This window comes from Corvus moneduloides, chromosome 5 (assembly GCF_009650955.1).
Source record: "Corvus moneduloides isolate bCorMon1 chromosome 5, bCorMon1.pri, whole genome shotgun sequence".
NCBI classification, from domain to species: Eukaryota; Metazoa; Chordata; class Aves; order Passeriformes; family Corvidae; genus Corvus; species Corvus moneduloides.
Window position 1 is genome coordinate 59,516,832 of NC_045480.1, and position 17,223 is coordinate 59,534,054.

The following is a 17,223-nucleotide window of genomic DNA, read 5'->3' on the forward strand; positions in this document are numbered from 1 at the left end:
TAAAGGACAGTATCCAGTTACTTTATCTTCAGAAAACATGACTTTGTGCCTCTGCTTGGGAAAAAAATTAAATAGAGATGTTTCTTCCACCCTTCCAAATGGAGCTTTATTACAGCAATTTATCAGGTGCAGGTTCAGCTGAGGCTGGGACAACCCCAGCTCTAACAGTCCCAGAAGTTAAACTGAGTGAACTTGATAGAAATAAATAGAAATTCATAGATAGAAATAAGTTAAACTATCTGAAATGTTTGACCTAATGAAGAGTATATAATGACTTTAGCAGACCCTGACATTCTTGAAAAATCCTTTGTGGATGGCTCTTTATACAGGCTGATGTTAAAGATCACAAAATTGCCTCTTCTCCATTGAACAGGCAGCACAGTAAAAAGAAGCTTAGCAACAGAAAAATCTTGCTAAGAGTCTTCCTCCTCTCTACAGAGGTAGAGTCAGTGCTGAGTTCAAAGCTTTTATTAGTCTTCCACTTGGTTATAAATTTAGTTAGAAGGAATTGGTTACCTGCATTATCCCAAGACGTAATGCTGTAGAAGATAGTCAGGAGTACTGCAGTGACGGATGTATTTTATGCGACTTTCATACGGAAAAGTTCATGCCCATTGTATTCCTGGAAGAAAGTCTCTGGGGATTCTAAAAAGTTTACCAGTTTTACCTTCCATTATAGAGCTTGAGTTACCCAACAGCATTCCTTTACAGCTTTCTGGAATGGTCTGCGTGCAGGACTGACTTGTGATACTGCAGCTGGAATGCTGTTCAGTCCTCCCACAAGGCTCACATCTCAATACACTGACAGAGAAGGCTTTGGCAACTGAGAAGTGGAACCACAGCCTGAGAAACAAGGACTCCATCCCAAACAGCCACAGGTGTTTATTTCTGGTACAAGCCTCTGGATGCTTTTTTTTTCTCACTACAGCAGACCTGGCAGCAGAAGTCTGTCCCACTATACGAGCCAGCAATCAGGTCTGTGCTGCAGTGAAGACAGTATCTCCTCTAACTGCTTGGTACGGTGCCTTTACAGTGCAAATTTTAGTCCACCAGTGGAGCCTAAGTATCTATTATTAAAGCAACAAAACAGCTTTTTTGATCAGTAAATAAAATTTAGACTTTAATACAAAGTAACAGCAGTGTTGTTACGAACTGTCAGTTTATGCATAGGCGATTAAGCACAAATCACACAGGACATTCTTCACCTTTTAACTGTAATGCTGATGTTGCTTTTATGGTGCTGGACATCAAGCACAAGTTCATCTCCAGCCTGAACTGGGATGGGCTCATCCAGAACAACTGCAGCTTGTTTCCAGTGTGAGGACTCATCAGATGTGTTCAAGCAATGGTCGTCATCCAGATGGATGTGATACCAGAAGGGAATGGCAGTGACTCGGCCAGACTTACAAATTTGTATCTAAAAATATTTAAAATAATAATCTGTTATACTATGCTCTTTGAAAAGGAAGTAGTTTAAACCATTTCAATCCTTTTCAGAGACAGCTGCAGGCAAGGAAATCCTGTATTGAAATGTTCAACCCACAGGAGCAATTAAGGAGCAGCGCTGCAGAAGAGCAGTTAGGTTTGGGTTCCAGAACTCACCTTCACTTCTCTGCTAGGGCTGTTCCGCAGAGGGTTCATGAGATCCAGCCTTAAGAGCTCTGCTGGCTTGCTCAAGGGTACACAGGGTAACGTGGAGAGATCCAAATACACACGAACAGGTACCTAAGAGTATAGACCAGAACTTCAGGCAGCAACAGCCATTACCAAGTGAAAAGGTAGAAAACTTAATCATAACACAAAAGTTGCCAGGAATTACTGTGATGCCTGTCAGAGATAGACAGAAATGCAAAATCCAGCCCTCTAATGCCTTTCGAAACACTGGAATACAATTGACTGGGAACAGTAACAGCACAGCCACTCTTCTGTATATTAACTGGGACAAAACTTCCACCCCAGTTCTAAAACAAACATCACCCATTCTAGTTTACTTCAAGGTCCCTGTGTAGTCACAAAAACCTCTCCTGATAATTTCAACAGTGTTTTCTTACAGTTTACACCAAACATAAAACAGCTGCAGCTTTGAAACCATGCCTGGAAGCCACCCACCAGCTTCCTACCTTGAACTGGTTGATGAAAGGGGCTATATTAAACCCCAGAGTTGGTTCTGTTCCTTGAACAGCACTCTCCAGCAACAGAGACTCCGATTCTACAAGCATCCCATATACCAACACATACTGTGGGAAAATCTTCCCACCACTGTGAAGTAAACACCTGTAAAATGAGAGAGATTACACCTGTAAAGCTGATCAATCAACAGGAATGAAAGAACAGTAACTACATTTGAGAAAAGCACGCTAGTTGTTCCTCTGAAGTCCAGTGCTCCTAAGCAGGACGTGCCATCACTATGCATGAAGGTTAACAGAGAAGTTTCCCTAGGCCCACAAAAGGGGATAAATCCATTTCACACTTAGTTATCCATTTGCATTATTTTACTTCTCCTGCTCTGCCTTCTTTCCTACTCCTCCTGCTGTGAGGAACAGCTAGCTTTGCTGCTGCTTCCCTGGCTGTTCTAACACCATGTGTTTGTCTTCTAGCAGGACCAGTTTGTTCCCACAACCGTTTGACACGTACAGGAATCTGGGCTTTTCTAACCTTGCACTAAAAGCTGCCTTGGTTATTACTGCTATCCTGCAAACTTCTGACAGACCAAGGGATATGATCATCCATTCATATTCCTGCATAAAAAAAAGATAAATCTGAGATAGTGAAATCTTGATTTAAGAAATTATAATGTATACGATGGTCATGCCAGAAACACTAGGAGGTTCAATCCAAGGAAAAAAACTTTTCTCTACAGAAGCAGCATAACAGTAATTCCATAGTTACAAGGAATATTCTCAAAATTTTTCAGGTAATTACAGATTCCTAGAAATAATTTTGTCCTTTTATACTGTACCTGGATATTGCAGCCTTTTCCATCACTTCCTGCTGGATTAAACCTGATGTCTCTATAACATCCAAGATAATAATACTCCACAATTTGTCTGATTTGGGTCTCTGTAGCACCATACTTTCTTCTTCTAAGTGGCTGAGCCAAAACTCTAATGTTTCCTTAGGGAAGTGGTTTGCTTCTGCAATGACATGAAGTGCTGCCTGATGCTGTTCTTTCTCAACGGAACTGTAGGCTCTAACTGGTCCAAGCTTGCCAGCTATAATTGGCAGGATGGAGAAGCCTTCAGATACATCTAAAATGTAGAAAGCATTAGGATCCACATCTAGAGAACTCTTGTTTTGATCCTCTTGGAGGTTTATCCCACTGCCATGTCCATCAATGTCCATGGAGTGCAAGTCCTTACTTGGATTTAGTGACACCAGCACTTTGCTCATGGCAGCTTTAAAGCACTCGTGGTAGGGTACGTCATTGAGCAGGGCTATTTCTGTGGATTCCAGCACACACACTGGAGCGTTGCCATCCTGTTTGGTGCTTGTCTGAAGTCCAGCCAGAGCATTACATAATTCAGCCTCATTGCCCAAACTCGGCGTGTCGTCTCTGTCACTGAAATCCATCCCACACTCTGAAGGCAAAGAAGAGATCTTCTGGATCTTCAAGTAGCAGTCTTGGCAGCAAACTTCCATCATCACAGTATCTCCAGTCTTCACAGAATAATCTTGGCAAAAGAGCATAAAAAAAATCATGTCAGTTACTTTACAGACACACCACTGAAGAGCCATACAGTGCTTAAGACAAACAAACAAACCAACCCACTCACCACATTATCTCATTTGTTCCTATCTGCGCCACAATATAAGTACATAAAACCATTAGAGTGTGCCCAGAGCAGGGTGACCAAGATAGAGAAAGGCCTCAGGGGCAAGACTTATGGGAGCACCTGAGGGCACTTGTTTTGTTCTGCCTGGGGAAGAGCAGGCTGAGGGGAGATCTCATCACAGCTGAAAACCCCCTCAAGGGTGGCAGTGGACGGGAAGGTGCTGATCTTTCTCTGAGACAGCACCCAAGGAAATGGAATGAAACTGCATCAGGGAAGTTCAGATTGGACATAAGGAGAAGGTCCTTCACCTACAGGATTATCAGGGCTGGAACAGGTTTCCCAGGGTAGCAGTCACAGCACCACGCCTGACAGGGTTCAAGGAGCACCTGACAATGCTCTGAGTCAAGTGATTTAATTTTAGGTAGTCCTGTGAGAAGCAGGAAGCTGGACTCTAGGATCTTTATGGGTCCCTTCCAGCCTGAGATACTCTAAGATTCTAGGAAACAGGAAAATAAAAAGTGGGTGAACAGAGAGTAGACGCTGCTAAAAATGGCACTGCCAATGCCTGTATGTGGAGAGTATTCAAGCTGAGTCCCACATGGGGCAAGGGGAAGGTAGGAATATTTTTAGTTAGGTAGCAATAGTTTTGGTTTTGTGGCAGTAGCAGCTAGCAATTTCTCCCTCACCTTCCCCCCCCGCCCCCCCAAGTCACATGTTCACCAGGTGAGCCAGTAGCCCCACTTTCTGGAGGTGCTCCACAATGCATTAAATTCAGTATAGAAAAAACCCCAAAGTTATTGAAAAGTACTCTCCCAGATCTCATCTGCTTCACAGCAGAGTCCCACGAACAAGCCCTGATGCAGGGACTGTGCACTACAGACCAGAAACATGATCAGGAACCACCTCACAGCTACTTGCTGTTGAACTTGTAATCCTATTTAGACTTCTTAGTCTCTGAGAAAAGCTAATTTATCAAAATGAAAAAAAAAAGCCCAAAATGAAACCAAGTTAATGTACCACAACAAGCAAACCCACAGGACGTACCAAGGAGGCCCTGCACAGGATACACTGCCTGTTCCCAGCAAGTTTCCTCGCTGGGACTTGTAGATAGAGAGTGCTCATCATCCAGCTGCAGTACAAACCACACCACAATAGCATCCAGTATTCCTCCTTCAGTGACTGGCAGGCTGAGCTTCCAGGGCTTTCTAGCTGCCAGGCTTTTCAGCTCCTGACAAAAGAAGAAAGAGGAAAAAATGAATAAAAATTTGGTTTTATTAAACTAAATCATCCAAAATTTCTGCACCAATCCATGAGGGCACCCAACAGAAACTTGAAGTTACCAAGCCTCTACAACACCAATTATCATCATGAGTACTCACTAGCATAGGAATTGTCTTCCCACATGCAAGAGCCATTTCCCACATGGACAACCTGCATCTGTGAGCCATAGAAGCAAACACACCTACATCTTAGAACACACACATTTAAACCCACCCAAAACTGCAAGAAGTGCTTCAGACTGGCAGGGCTTGCCTTATGAGAAGGAATAAAACAGAGCCAGTCTTTTGAGCTGGACTCAAGCCAATGCTTAGGCACATGTTTCACTTAAAACCTGTGTTCAACCAGTTCTAGAAATACTGTGTGCAAGCACTGAATTTGCTCAAACACAGGCTTGCAAAATCATTATAAAACCAGGAAGTCAAACACCTTTGAGGGTGTTTTATCTGCTGTCTGGGCTGTAGGCCTTGTGTAAAAACTCAGGCATGTACAATTTCACTACTGGGAAGACCTTAAGGTCTACCCTAAAGGGATCATTTATAAATTCTCCAATACTCCTAAAAAGTTTTGAATATGTAACAGGAATTAAGTCTCTTTCCACGTACAATTTATTTTTCTCAGGAACTACCTTCTGCTACCAACATTCACAAGCACAAAAGGACCAGCACTAATGTTTTAGTTCCGGCATAAACCAATTAACAGGAGGTCAAGCACAAGGGACTAAAGGTTCTCTCAGTCACAACCGTTCTGCTTAGTAATAGCCCTTCCAAAACATTTATCAACTTCCTGATCTGCTTATGTCAACACTTGTCCTCTAAGTTTCAATCTTAAAATATACATGGCAAAAGAAAAGTTCATGTCCCACTCTGAGGATACGAGTAGCTGTCACATGCTGGATTTTTTATTTTTCCCTCTTCGCTCTGTGTTCTCCAAGAGCTTGTCTATCCCCCTTCTCACAACTGAGAGATGGCTGAACAATGGGCAAGTTAAAATTACTGGATGCTAACAAAGTTCACAGTAAGCTCTCACTGCTCTTCAATAGAAGTGCTTTGCTGCCAGTCATCTTTGTGGTACCTCCTCAACTAGTGAGGAAAAGAGCAGTAAGCTGAAGCTTTTCTAGCATCAAGCCCCTTGAAACAAGACAGCAAGAGCACAAGCATGCATCTAGTTCTTGGTTTCTGGGAAGCTGGGAGAAGTATAAAAGCGTATTTAATATTAAAACTATTCCTCCTGATTATTCCTCAGAAGCAGCAGGCCCAAGGTTCTCATCCAGTGGGTTCTAGTAACTGCAGTGTCACATTGCCATCACTTAAAAACCCATTTGAAGGCTTATTTCAGCTTTCCCTGCTCTCTGCCACGCCGCTTAACCCGTATTTATTCCTCACACTTGCCACTTTATAAACCTTCTTCTATTATTTATGCCAATTACAGATTTAAACAGCCATAGCACATCAGGACGGCAATTTATCAAGTAGTCCTGTTAAAGAGAGAACAAAGGAAATAAAGCAACGGCACAGGAATAAGCAGTAAAATCCCAAAATGATGCTATGCCACATATCCTCTGAAGGAGAAAAAGATAGCTTCCAGTAAAAGTAGTAAATGTCACTACAAACAGAAGGAAAATCTACAGAAAGAATGCAGTTATCAAGTTTCCTATGTCTTGATCCACAATTTCTCACATACTCCACACCACAACTCCTCATGAAGGATTAGAAAGAGCCAAAATCTGTAACTGTTGGCAAAAGCACAGTTCCTTTAGGGCCTGAAAGTGAGACTGAGCTTTAATTACTGGCTGCAGAGGTAAACACTTCCCCTGCCAGTGGCACTGATCTGCTGCCAGCAAACATGCACACAGGTAGCACCTGGCTGGGTGCAAGTGCCTGCAGCCTGTAATTACAGCCACACCTCATTCCCCTGCTGGGGAGGGACTGAGCTGCTGCTGCTAGTAACAGCAGTAATAAAGTCATTGCCATAAAGCAGCTGCTTTTTAAAAATTATTATTATTATTTGTGAATTTTGACTTATTATTTCTCTGATCTGTACTAATGTCTTTGAAGTCTCCTACAACTCAGTTTGAGAAACACTGCTGTACTGTATTTTAAGCTGCCTTCTCTGTTCTGCCAGTTTAGGTCTGGATAGTTAGCACAAGCAGAATAAATGCAACAGCCCTCTAGTTCTTTGAAATAGGACTTTAGAAAATACGTCTTAGAAATTACCTTACTAGTGCTAAGTGATTTCTTATCTGAATTTCTGTCCTTAGTAGGTAATTCTGATACTGTTTTTAAGTTTAGGAGGATTTTTTCTTATTACAGTAGGAACAAAGACAATTTTTTTCTCATTTTTAGCTGCATTGATTGAACATCCAGGTGTGGCCATGACAAAACACATAAACCCCCCAAAACAAAAACAACAACAACAAAAAAATCCATGCTGAAAGTAACCTACCAGTGTTTGGAATTGCCACATTTGCCCAGTGACGAAGTAACAAACAAAGTAACAAACAAACAAAGTAACAACAAACAAAGGATTCCTAACCACATCAGTGATTTGTAACAGTGGCATTTCCTCCTTTTTACTTATGATACCTTAACATTTCATGACAGGAACACTCCATTAGTCTAACTGAAACTTCAAAGGAGCAGTTCTGAAACATGATTTAAAGAATAACACTGTTCTTTACTTTTCAAAATTATCTTTACATGTTTGCCAGCAGGCAGATGCTTAAGAACAGACATCTCTCAGATGAGAGCAATAGCTTTTTATTGAAGCTGGAAGCAGAAGCAACATTAGGTCACAGAGATTGCTCCCAATAGTATACTGAAGAGCCTTGTCTTATTTCATTTTTAATCTCAGGATGTCAGACAAGCCAACTAGGAAAAGCTATTAATTCAGAAACTGCAACTCCTGGCCAAGCAGCAGCCAAGAATAATTTCATTTATATAACAGGATCTATTTTAAGCTCTGACTCAATGCTAGCTCCTCACCACAGGTCAATGAGCAAGAAGCACACCAGAGATCAGATGTATCATCTTTTTAGCAAGCTCAGCTGCAGGGGGCTCAGCTCCTTGCCTTCCAGTTCAAGCCTATTTAGCATACGCATACAAATGTATTTTGTGTTAAATACACAAAATAATGCTACTAGATTTTAGAATGCCCTATAACAGAAATACCCTAAGATACAAAGGAGCTGAAGTGTGGAATCGAATGGTTGAATAGGATAATTCCTTTATCTCCTCTTTTACACTTATCCATCAACATTTACATGTTTATCCCAGATGGAAAATACAGCCTTTCTCCTGTCTTCAAGAGTTTCTTGAAGACTGACTTTAGAGGAATAAAACTAAGCCAACTCCACAACTGCATAAATCATAATGGGTCTACCACATCTTTCCTCCCCCTCCCTGTACTGAGGCTGGCAGCTGTTTGATCTTATGGTGAGGTAGTTTATATAGTCCCCTAAACTATGCCCAACAAACAAAAAAAACCCATCTTCAAAAAAATCACAGACTGTCATCTGATGAATCACATCACCACACAACCAGACAAGCATCAAAACCAGCAGAGGATTTCAGTGCAGCCCTGCCAACTTTGCACTTCTGAAGTTGAACCCAAAACCAAAGAAGATACGAGACTCTCATTATTCATAAAATGATTACTTATGAAGGATGTAAGAAAAATCATTACCTGCAGATCATTGAAATCTACTGTCATGACTTGACAGGGTTCTGTGAGGGCTCTGTAACCCCCAGGAATATGACTGAGCTTCTCTGTGGTGTAGGGCTCCACAGTTTCCTCTGAGCCAGCAGCAGCATATGTGGGACTGAAGAACTGCACTGAATTTGACAAGCACACACCAGCAACTTCTTTCATCCCCACTCTGGGAGTAAAGGCAAACAGAAGAGAAATGAAATTCCAAGTAATTTGACCAAAAACCTAAAGGAAATTCTCCCTAGGCTGACTAATATTTTTAAATATACAGTGTTAGAATAGAGAAGCTAAAAAATACTAAAACAATTCTGTGGGGTTTTTGCCATGTTCAGAGCAGCTCTAAAGTGCAGAAAAAGCACCTCACCTTCAAGAACCAGCACTGAATGCTGTCACCAGAAACTAAGAAAAAGCCCAATACACGTTAAGAATTTCACTACATCTTAGGAAAAAAAACCCAATACCAATCAGAGCACAAGCAATGAAGCATAACTTAAAATTGCTAAAAGAAAGGGACAGAATACAAAGTAGAAGATCAGATCAGACACAGAGAGATGGCTGTGATATGCAAGATTATCTTTCGGACTGAAAGGGGATTCCCTCTCTCAGCAAGATGAATCAGTGTTTGATGATAAATTAAACACACTTTTAAACCTTTTAAACCTCATGTATTCGTTCAGTTCTGGGCTCTACATCTACTTCTAACCACTCAAAAAAAAAAAAAAAATTAAAGCACGAGGAAAAGCTCAAATAAAAGTTGTATTAATTGTACAAGGCAGAAACTGTGCTAGATGATATAAAAGTCATGAGAAAAGAGATACTTCCACACTGCTATTTCATTAGGCCTCCTGCTCAGAAAAAACCATCCGACCCCCAAAGTTTTCCTGTGGATTGTGAAAACATGTAGGGAAACGTGAAGGCATGCACATGAGAATAATTCAAAGAGATCTGCATAGTTTAAATCTGAGAACATGCAAGTGTTTTACATAAAAACAGGACTTGTTAAAATAGTCTTAAATATTCTTACTGGAGCAAAAAGGGATCTCAAACTATAAAGGCAAGAAATTTAGAAGAGCCTTTTTCTTTTCCTACAGCATATAATTAATTTGTGACAATCACTTCAGTCCTGCTAGTCACCTTAAGCTATTAAAATAGAACATCAATTCAACAATCCAAAGTTAAAAGCAAATTAACTTTCATTCCATTGAAATTTTGTAAGGAACGGTCAATGCCCTGTTTCAAGGCAAAACCTTTTCTAATTGATGAATAATTAACTTCTCAAAGAAATTATTCTGTGACCATCTACCACGGGAACTCCTGTCTCTTGCTGGCCACTTTCCAGGTCTACTGCATTAGAAAAATCAGTGATGCAGCCTGGCTGCTTTTCATCCAGTGCACTGGAGCTCCTCTAAAAGTTAGTATTTTCTCTAATCTACAACAATATTAATCCTAAACAAAATACATCAAGTCCAAACCTCTCAGACAGAGGCTGTCTCCATATTGTTCTAAAAGATGAGAATAAATATGAAAGTAATGGATACACAGTCAGAACTAGTCTTAGCAAAGAACCCCTACTGTATGCCAGTTCAGAATTGGGCAAAGGACATTCAGACAGATAATGACAGCTGAGGTTATCAACACTTAGGCTTTACACAGTCCTAGAAGGGTTAGATCCAGAAGTGAGGCATGGAGCAGATTATAAAGAGGGTAAAATGAGGATAAAGGCCAAGCGTTAATCCAAGAATCTCCAATTCAGAAACTGAGAAGTAATTTTACTATGAAGGAATTAAATTTCTTTAGCATGTGTTAAGAGACAGGTATTTCAGCATAACTGTATGATTAAGGGGTCCAGAAAATCTGAACCTCAAAGGGGTAGGGAGGTGGGGCAAAAAAAAAAAAAAAGCCTGGAAAAGGGGTAGGGAGGGTGAGAGCAGTTATCTTTTTAGTTAAACAGATAATCATCCATTCAAAAAATAAAGAGCACAGTAAATGAGAAATGGTCAATAAAAACAACCAGTCTCTTCCCAAATAAAAAATATGGGTTCAAGCTGTGTTAGAGTTTAAACACACCTGTGATGTCTACGTATCTCTTTGCATTCCACTGCCATCCCAAATACTGTAGCACTTGCAGGAATAACTCTGCCATAGTCTCCAGCACAGATGTTTTGGTTTTTAGGCTGTGAAAACATGAACACCAACATGCAATGAGACAGTAGCCTCTTTCTACCATTACTGAAAAGCCTAAGTTACATGTTAGTGAGCCATTCAAGTGACAGTCAAAATATCAGTAAGTTCTTAGTGACTGGTAAAGTCACTGGTCTTTGGCATTCTGTTGACCATTGAAGGAGTTTTTTTAATACAGTGTTTTAATATAACCAGGCATAAGCTTTACTTTTCAGTCCACTACTTCCTCTGTGTAACTAATGGTGTTTTTCAATCTGCATTTTGTTAAGAGTATACTGAAACATTTGAAGACTTTTCTTTTATGCATCATTCCTGTACTTAACACTAGAGGTCATCAGTTTCAAGTCAATACAACACAAAAGGTTTCAGCCAGCTAAAACATTTTTTTAAAGAACTGGAATCAAAGCAAGGACAAAATAAAGAGAAGTCCTTCTATTTTATAAGATGTAACAGAGATTAAGCTATGTAAGACTCCATGCCATATTACTTTGCTTAATGTACTAGCAAAACCACAAAATACACAAAGCAAAATCTGAGACCCAGTGGAATTGCTCAGTCTTCCAAAAAGGCTCAAATCAGAAAAAAGAAATCAATTTATTTACCAGATTATAATTGAGTGTTTCCTAGTGTTACAATGAGAAATAATTCTATCATAACTCAGCATTTTCTGCTTAGACTGACTGACATGCCTTTCTGCTACTAGTTGGCACCTGAAAATGACCAGGTTGTTATCAAACTTGCAGGAAAACTGTGTTAAAAAAACCACATAAACTCTTTTGGTGTTACTTACAAAGATCGGGGACAAGAAAAATTTAAAATAAATGAATGAATAGTGATGAAGACTGAACTACCTGTGATGATGGAAGGTTACATCAGGGAAACATGCTTTGCAAATACCTGTTTACTCAGAACACAGAGGTCACAGAAGTACAATGTATGTTCTGCCTCACTGCCACTCACCAAAATCAAATTCATGGAACAAGCCCAGATCACTCATTTTTAGCATACCAAAAGGAATGAAATACTTACAAGACAACTGTTTCTCATTCCCATATGCCTGGAATGTGTGCACATGCACAGGTACCCACATCACCTACCTTTGGTTGTAAAAGCAGATGTTCCCAAGCATGTATCAAGCTCTCCACAATTCCTTCTCCAAATAAGCCAGCATCAACTGTTTCTGTGACAACTAAGGAAACTCTAGACATGAAAAAGAACACCATGAAATAGAACATATAACAAACACTCCTGTCAACAATCAATCATTCTTTTAAAGGAAAAACTCCACCATACCAATATGAGCTCAGAGCAAAACTTTTACCAGCATTCTGGAATTTGAGTACATACGGGTAATTTAATTCTTCCAAAAAATTATGTGTTTTGAATTGTTGTTAGAAGTTATTGAAGATGCAGATAGAAGAGAGCAAATATTGAGCAAGAATTTACTGTAAAGCTTCTTGCTCAGCATTTATAAATAAGTCGTGTGGGAAGAATCTAGGCAAAACAGGAAGATGTTTCAGCCTGGGCACACAGCCAATGATAACTGCAGAATATATATTTTGTGCAATAGTATGTATTCATGCATGTGTATAAAAAGGAACTAAACCCCCAAAACTATAATCGAAGCACAATAAAATTCCTACACAGACTAACAACTAAATCTTAAATCCTCTGGAATTAAACCAAAAAGCATACAGCATAATAAGAGAAGACACTTCCAGAACAGCAGTAATTCATTTATTAATAGTTGACATCTAGTAACTCATTATATACACTAAAGGGATACATGTGTTACTGTAGCTCAGCTAACACAATTAGAAAGGCTTGATTGGCCTAAACCAGGAGCTTCATCATTTCAGATCATGAGCCTTTACCATCACCAGACACTTTATTAAATGTTAGTAACTCCATCCTATTCAAAGGCTGCAGAAGTGAGCCAGAAGATGTTAGAAGTATAAAAGTGTGTTAAAATTACTTTTATGACATAGTAATCTAATTTTTTTTCCTGTTGCTGCAGTATAATTACACATGCCCCAAAGCTCCCACCATCAAAGAATTAAAATTCCTTAATTTACGACATCGTTGATCTACCACAGAAATTAGGATGATCTGAAGAATATGTTGTCATTTCTGCTCTTTAAACACATAGAAGATACAGAGAACCTTCCCACATTATGAGTAATATCACAACAGTGTTATTTCCTGTTTAGGTCACAAGGCATTTCCTATTTTCTTGAAATTAAGAGCAAACTCAGAATACTATCAGAAGAGAAAGCAACAACGTACCTTTCAGGTATGTGCTTTGGGATTTCTATATCAAGTGACTTCAAATGCAGAAGTTTGATCTCTCTTTCCATATTATTGGCTGCCACCACATCACGGGCAAGTTCATACATGGTTTTGGATAATTCGCAGGCATAGACAAAAGATGCTCCCGCCTTTTTTGCAAACATACTGGAAAACAAGAATCAGGGGTTTTCCCCTCCTCTACATCTGCTTCATATTTCTACCAGTTCAAGTCTAAAAATCATCATTAAATGAACTGGTATCTCTTGTGTGAACAGTGATATTGCACAAGTTGATATCCTCTTGATACGTTACCACCAAAAAAACCACCACAGTTAGCATAAGGGCCCTCCCCCAGCTAAGCTGAATCCACTCTTTACAGTCAGTATTTGAAGACAGGACAAGTAACATTACAACTTCAAAACCAATGTGAGTTATTCGATTTATACAGCACTTACTGACACAAAAAGCATCTGCAACAAATAATGAAAAAAGGTTCAAAAACTACTACTAGTCACTCATCTCCAGACTCACTGGCTTCTGCAAGCTTTGTTTGCTTTCTTAAGTTTTGTCTCCATAAAAGGATCAAAGTAGTTATTTTTTCCACTCTCAGCTGAATTTTGTAAGGCAGCCAATACTTCTCTATCAAATTCATGTGAAATGTGCATTGTGGCATACCTCAAAATTCCTGTTCCCGTTCCAATATCCAGGACAGATTTGCTCCCTGAGCGGACAGCATTCTCAATGGCCTTGAGGTAGGTGAGGTTCCTCTTGGCATCGTTGAGCATGATGAAGTGCCAGCGCTCCACCAGCCAGTTTGCAACGCGGTAAAAATTCTCCTTGGCATCGGCAAAGTCAGGGTTGAGATTCACTGCTTTATGAAAATACCCAGCTGCTTCATCTCTGAAGCCCATTCTAAGAGGAAAAATGACAAACAAATGGAAAGTATGCATGCAGCTGTGAACATCTGAGGGTCTGTAAAGAGGTCTTATGTTAGCTGAAAGACAACAGAAATATTTTGCCTGAGTTAGAAAGATTATCTTTAGAAAACACTAGCATTACTTTATGAAAAAGAATGATTTATAGCTGTACATCGAGTCACTGTAAAATGCAAAGCCAGGTCAGAAATACCATTGTGTGCACCAACCTTCATCTACTACTGCATCCTTTGACAAAGTAAAACAGGTTTTATTTACAAGAACTCACTGCAACAACATGACAGCAGCAGCTCTGCAATCCAGTCTCACACATAATCAACTCAAGAGAATGCTATAAACCCCAAAACTGTTTTACTCTATTTACCTGGAACATTCTGCAAAACCACAAAATTTTGAGTTGCCAGCTTTTGCATTAAGTGCCAGTTTTGAAAAAAATGGAAAGAAATCAAAAAGTAACCAAATTGTGAATTTGAATCAAGCTTTCATGATACCTACAGCATAATCTCAAATCAGACAGCACTGAAAAAAGCTCCAGATCAAATATACATATACATTTTAATACAATGCTCAGTGAGGTGTTCCTTTAAACCAAAGAAATCACAAAAAGCAAACCTAACTAAAACCACCTGGATTACAATCTATGATTTCAGTCTTAAAATTCCAGCCTTAGAAGACCTGAGCAACACCAAACATGGTGGCTTTTTTTTTTCCACTTTTGTTGTGATTAACAACATTTATTTTAGCACTGTCTACTCTTTTTAAGCTATTTTAGACAAGCAGATGTGAATGTGCTTGTATTTACAACATGAACCTTACAAAAACTGCATATACATCACTACAAACCTGAAGAGATGTTCTCCCATACTGTTACAGATCACTTCATCGTTGGGATACAGTTCAAGTGCTTGTTCATAGCAGTTAAACAGATCTTGAATCCGTGCCAGCGAATCCAGTTCTTCTGCCCATTTAAAGAGAGTAAACCGAAATGTTTCCTAGAAAATAAACATAGACCACTGAGATGCTGGGAGTTACCAGAAGTAGGGAACTGAGCCCTGAAAACATCTAGAGGTGTCCTGACATACACCTGGACACCCACACATGAGGATCAGCTCCCAGAAGTGTTTACTAAAAGCCTGCGTGTATAATAATGCATGCTCCAGGACTAACAAGGCCCAGTTTTTATTAAATGTGATTGACACACACAGACTAAAAGATTCTATGAACTCCCTCCACATAAGCATACAGAGCTTATTAAAGAAGTCATTGGCCATCCCAATTATTCCTGATTTTCCAATTCTGTCTTCAAAATAAAAGCAGAAACTTGTTACATGTAACAAATCACAAGTACAAAACATGTCACAAAGACCTCAAAAGAATTACAATAAATAAAATTTCAAGTAATTCGAAGAGCACTTACTTTGACAGTAGTTTTTAACTCAGGAGCTAGATTTAGTACCAGGAGATAGTGAGCATATGCAGTTCCAAAATCCTGGTTCTCCAGGCAATGCTGAGCACTTTGCAAAGATCTGGAAACCAATTCCCGTCTGCTGGCTTCCCGACCACCCCTGTGGTTACTGTAAAGTTTGGCATTGGAGTTGGGCATTCTGAAGGATGTTAATACTCACTTATTCTTAAAAAAAAAGAAAAAGAAAAAAAGTCATATGTACTATATGCTGTAGGCCAAAACGTTTGTACACAAAGCTGACAGATCAAAAAATATTTTTGTTTTCACTGGCATTTAGTAAAGACGTCTTTCCTCCCCAAAACATCTCGTCTTTATGCCACTGATAATTTCATCAGTTCTGAGTGCTCACCACTCAAAAGTCAAGTGGGCACCACATCTACGTTAAACCAGGTCCCAGAAACAGGATTACATTTCTGGCTTCATAAAATTTATTTTCTTAAAAAACCTTTTAGCATGTCTCTGACCAAACGGTTGTGCACACTGGAAGTTCATGCACTCATGAATTTCACAATCAACCACAAAATCTGCAAGTTAAATTTTTTCTCCTTGAATAACAGCATCTTCATAAAGGAAAGCCTCACAGAAAGAGTTAATGAGGTCGCAGTTATTTTTCACAAGGTACCGCGGCTATTTTTTCCTTTAAGAAAACATTAAAAAGAGTGACCAGAACCAAAACTTACATTTTTATACCTGCCTGGGTTACCGCTGTAACTTCTAAAGGTACTCAGCTGAGCAGGGCTTCAGTAGGTCAAAATGTGTCCCAATGCTGAAGAACACGAAGGTTTCGTGGAGAGGGACTGCAAGAAACACAGTACCAATCACGACTAGGCTTTTTTTTTCCCCCTGTTTTCCTAAAAATAAAATAAATAACAAAACGCAGACCAAAGCTCGGCCGCGCAAGCGCGCCCCAGCAGGGACTCGCAGAGTCAGGGCGGCCCCACCGCTCGCATGTGGCGCCGAGGCACGGCGGCCGAGGGGCCGCACGGCTCCAGGCGCTGCCCCACAAGGAGCTGCCCCGGGAAGCTGCGGGGGAGGTGAAAGCTTCCCCTGCTCCGGGGCATCACCTGCTCCAGGGCCATCCATCCCCTGCTCCAGGACCGTCCGTCAGGGGCCGTGCGCGGAGCGGCGCTCCCAGACCGCCGCCATGCCGGGGCCGAGCCGGAGCCATCGCGCAGGCGCCGGGCGGGCGTGAACGCTGAGCGATAAAGGTGTTTTCATTGCCCGCCTCCTTTCTCCGCCCGTATCCAACCCTTTGGAACCTGGCAGTGCAGCTCGTGCTAACGCAGGGCTGTAGAAGGGATCCGCAGCAAGGCTCGATGCAGTCCCCTGCCGTTCCGTGCTGTTCGGGGCTGCTCCGCTAGCGCGAAAGAACCACCACCTTAAATGTTGCCCAGCGCTGTGCAGACACCGCCTCCCTCCACTGCCCTGTAGTCACGGTGCTCGGACGCTTAATTTTAATTCCCCTCTTGGTAAGTCCCGAGAACCTCAGATGAGGACAACATAGGCTTTAAGTCAGAAACAAGCTCTTCTTGGACCTTTGACTGGCAGCTCTGTTCGGCAGCAGCAGATTGCGAGGAGCAAAATTCAGAGCTTT

The 17,223-nt window shown here is 40.6% G+C and overlaps 1 protein-coding gene across 1 annotated transcript; it reads right to left on the bottom strand.

Moving 5' to 3' along the window:
- Nucleotides 1-858: 858 nt before the first annotated feature.
- Nucleotides 859-16,786, bottom strand: PRMT9 (protein arginine methyltransferase 9). The gene is made up of 14 exons (XM_032108832.1): nucleotides 16,694-16,786; nucleotides 16,310-16,426; nucleotides 15,582-15,794; nucleotides 15,008-15,156; nucleotides 13,905-14,141; nucleotides 13,227-13,394; nucleotides 12,038-12,140; nucleotides 10,827-10,933; nucleotides 8,736-8,928; nucleotides 4,818-5,001; nucleotides 2,960-3,671; nucleotides 2,121-2,274; nucleotides 1,603-1,725; nucleotides 859-1,417 (listed from the first exon to the last, which is right to left on the bottom strand). The coding sequence occupies exons 3-14, from the start codon at nucleotides 15,765-15,767 to the stop codon at nucleotides 1,202-1,204; spliced, it is 2,532 nt and encodes an 843-aa protein (XP_031964723.1). The 5' UTR covers nucleotides 15,768-15,794; nucleotides 16,310-16,426; nucleotides 16,694-16,786; the 3' UTR covers nucleotides 859-1,201.
- Between the last annotated feature and the right edge of the window lie 437 nt (nucleotides 16,787-17,223).

Bases quoted from the DNA above. Each gene is read 5' to 3' on its own strand.
- PRMT9 (XM_032108832.1), bottom strand. From the start codon at position 15,767: ATGCCCAACTCCAATGCCAAACTTTACAGTAACCACAGGGGTGGTCGG. The intron at 3,672-4,817 runs GTACGTCCTGTG...TCTTTTGCCAAG, and splicing joins TCCTGTGCAGGGCCTCCTTG to ATTATTCTGTGAAGACTGGA. The intron at 1,418-1,602 runs GTGAGTTCTGGA...AAATATTTTTAG, and splicing joins GCCCTAGCAGAGAAGTGAAG to ATACAAATTTGTAAGTCTGG.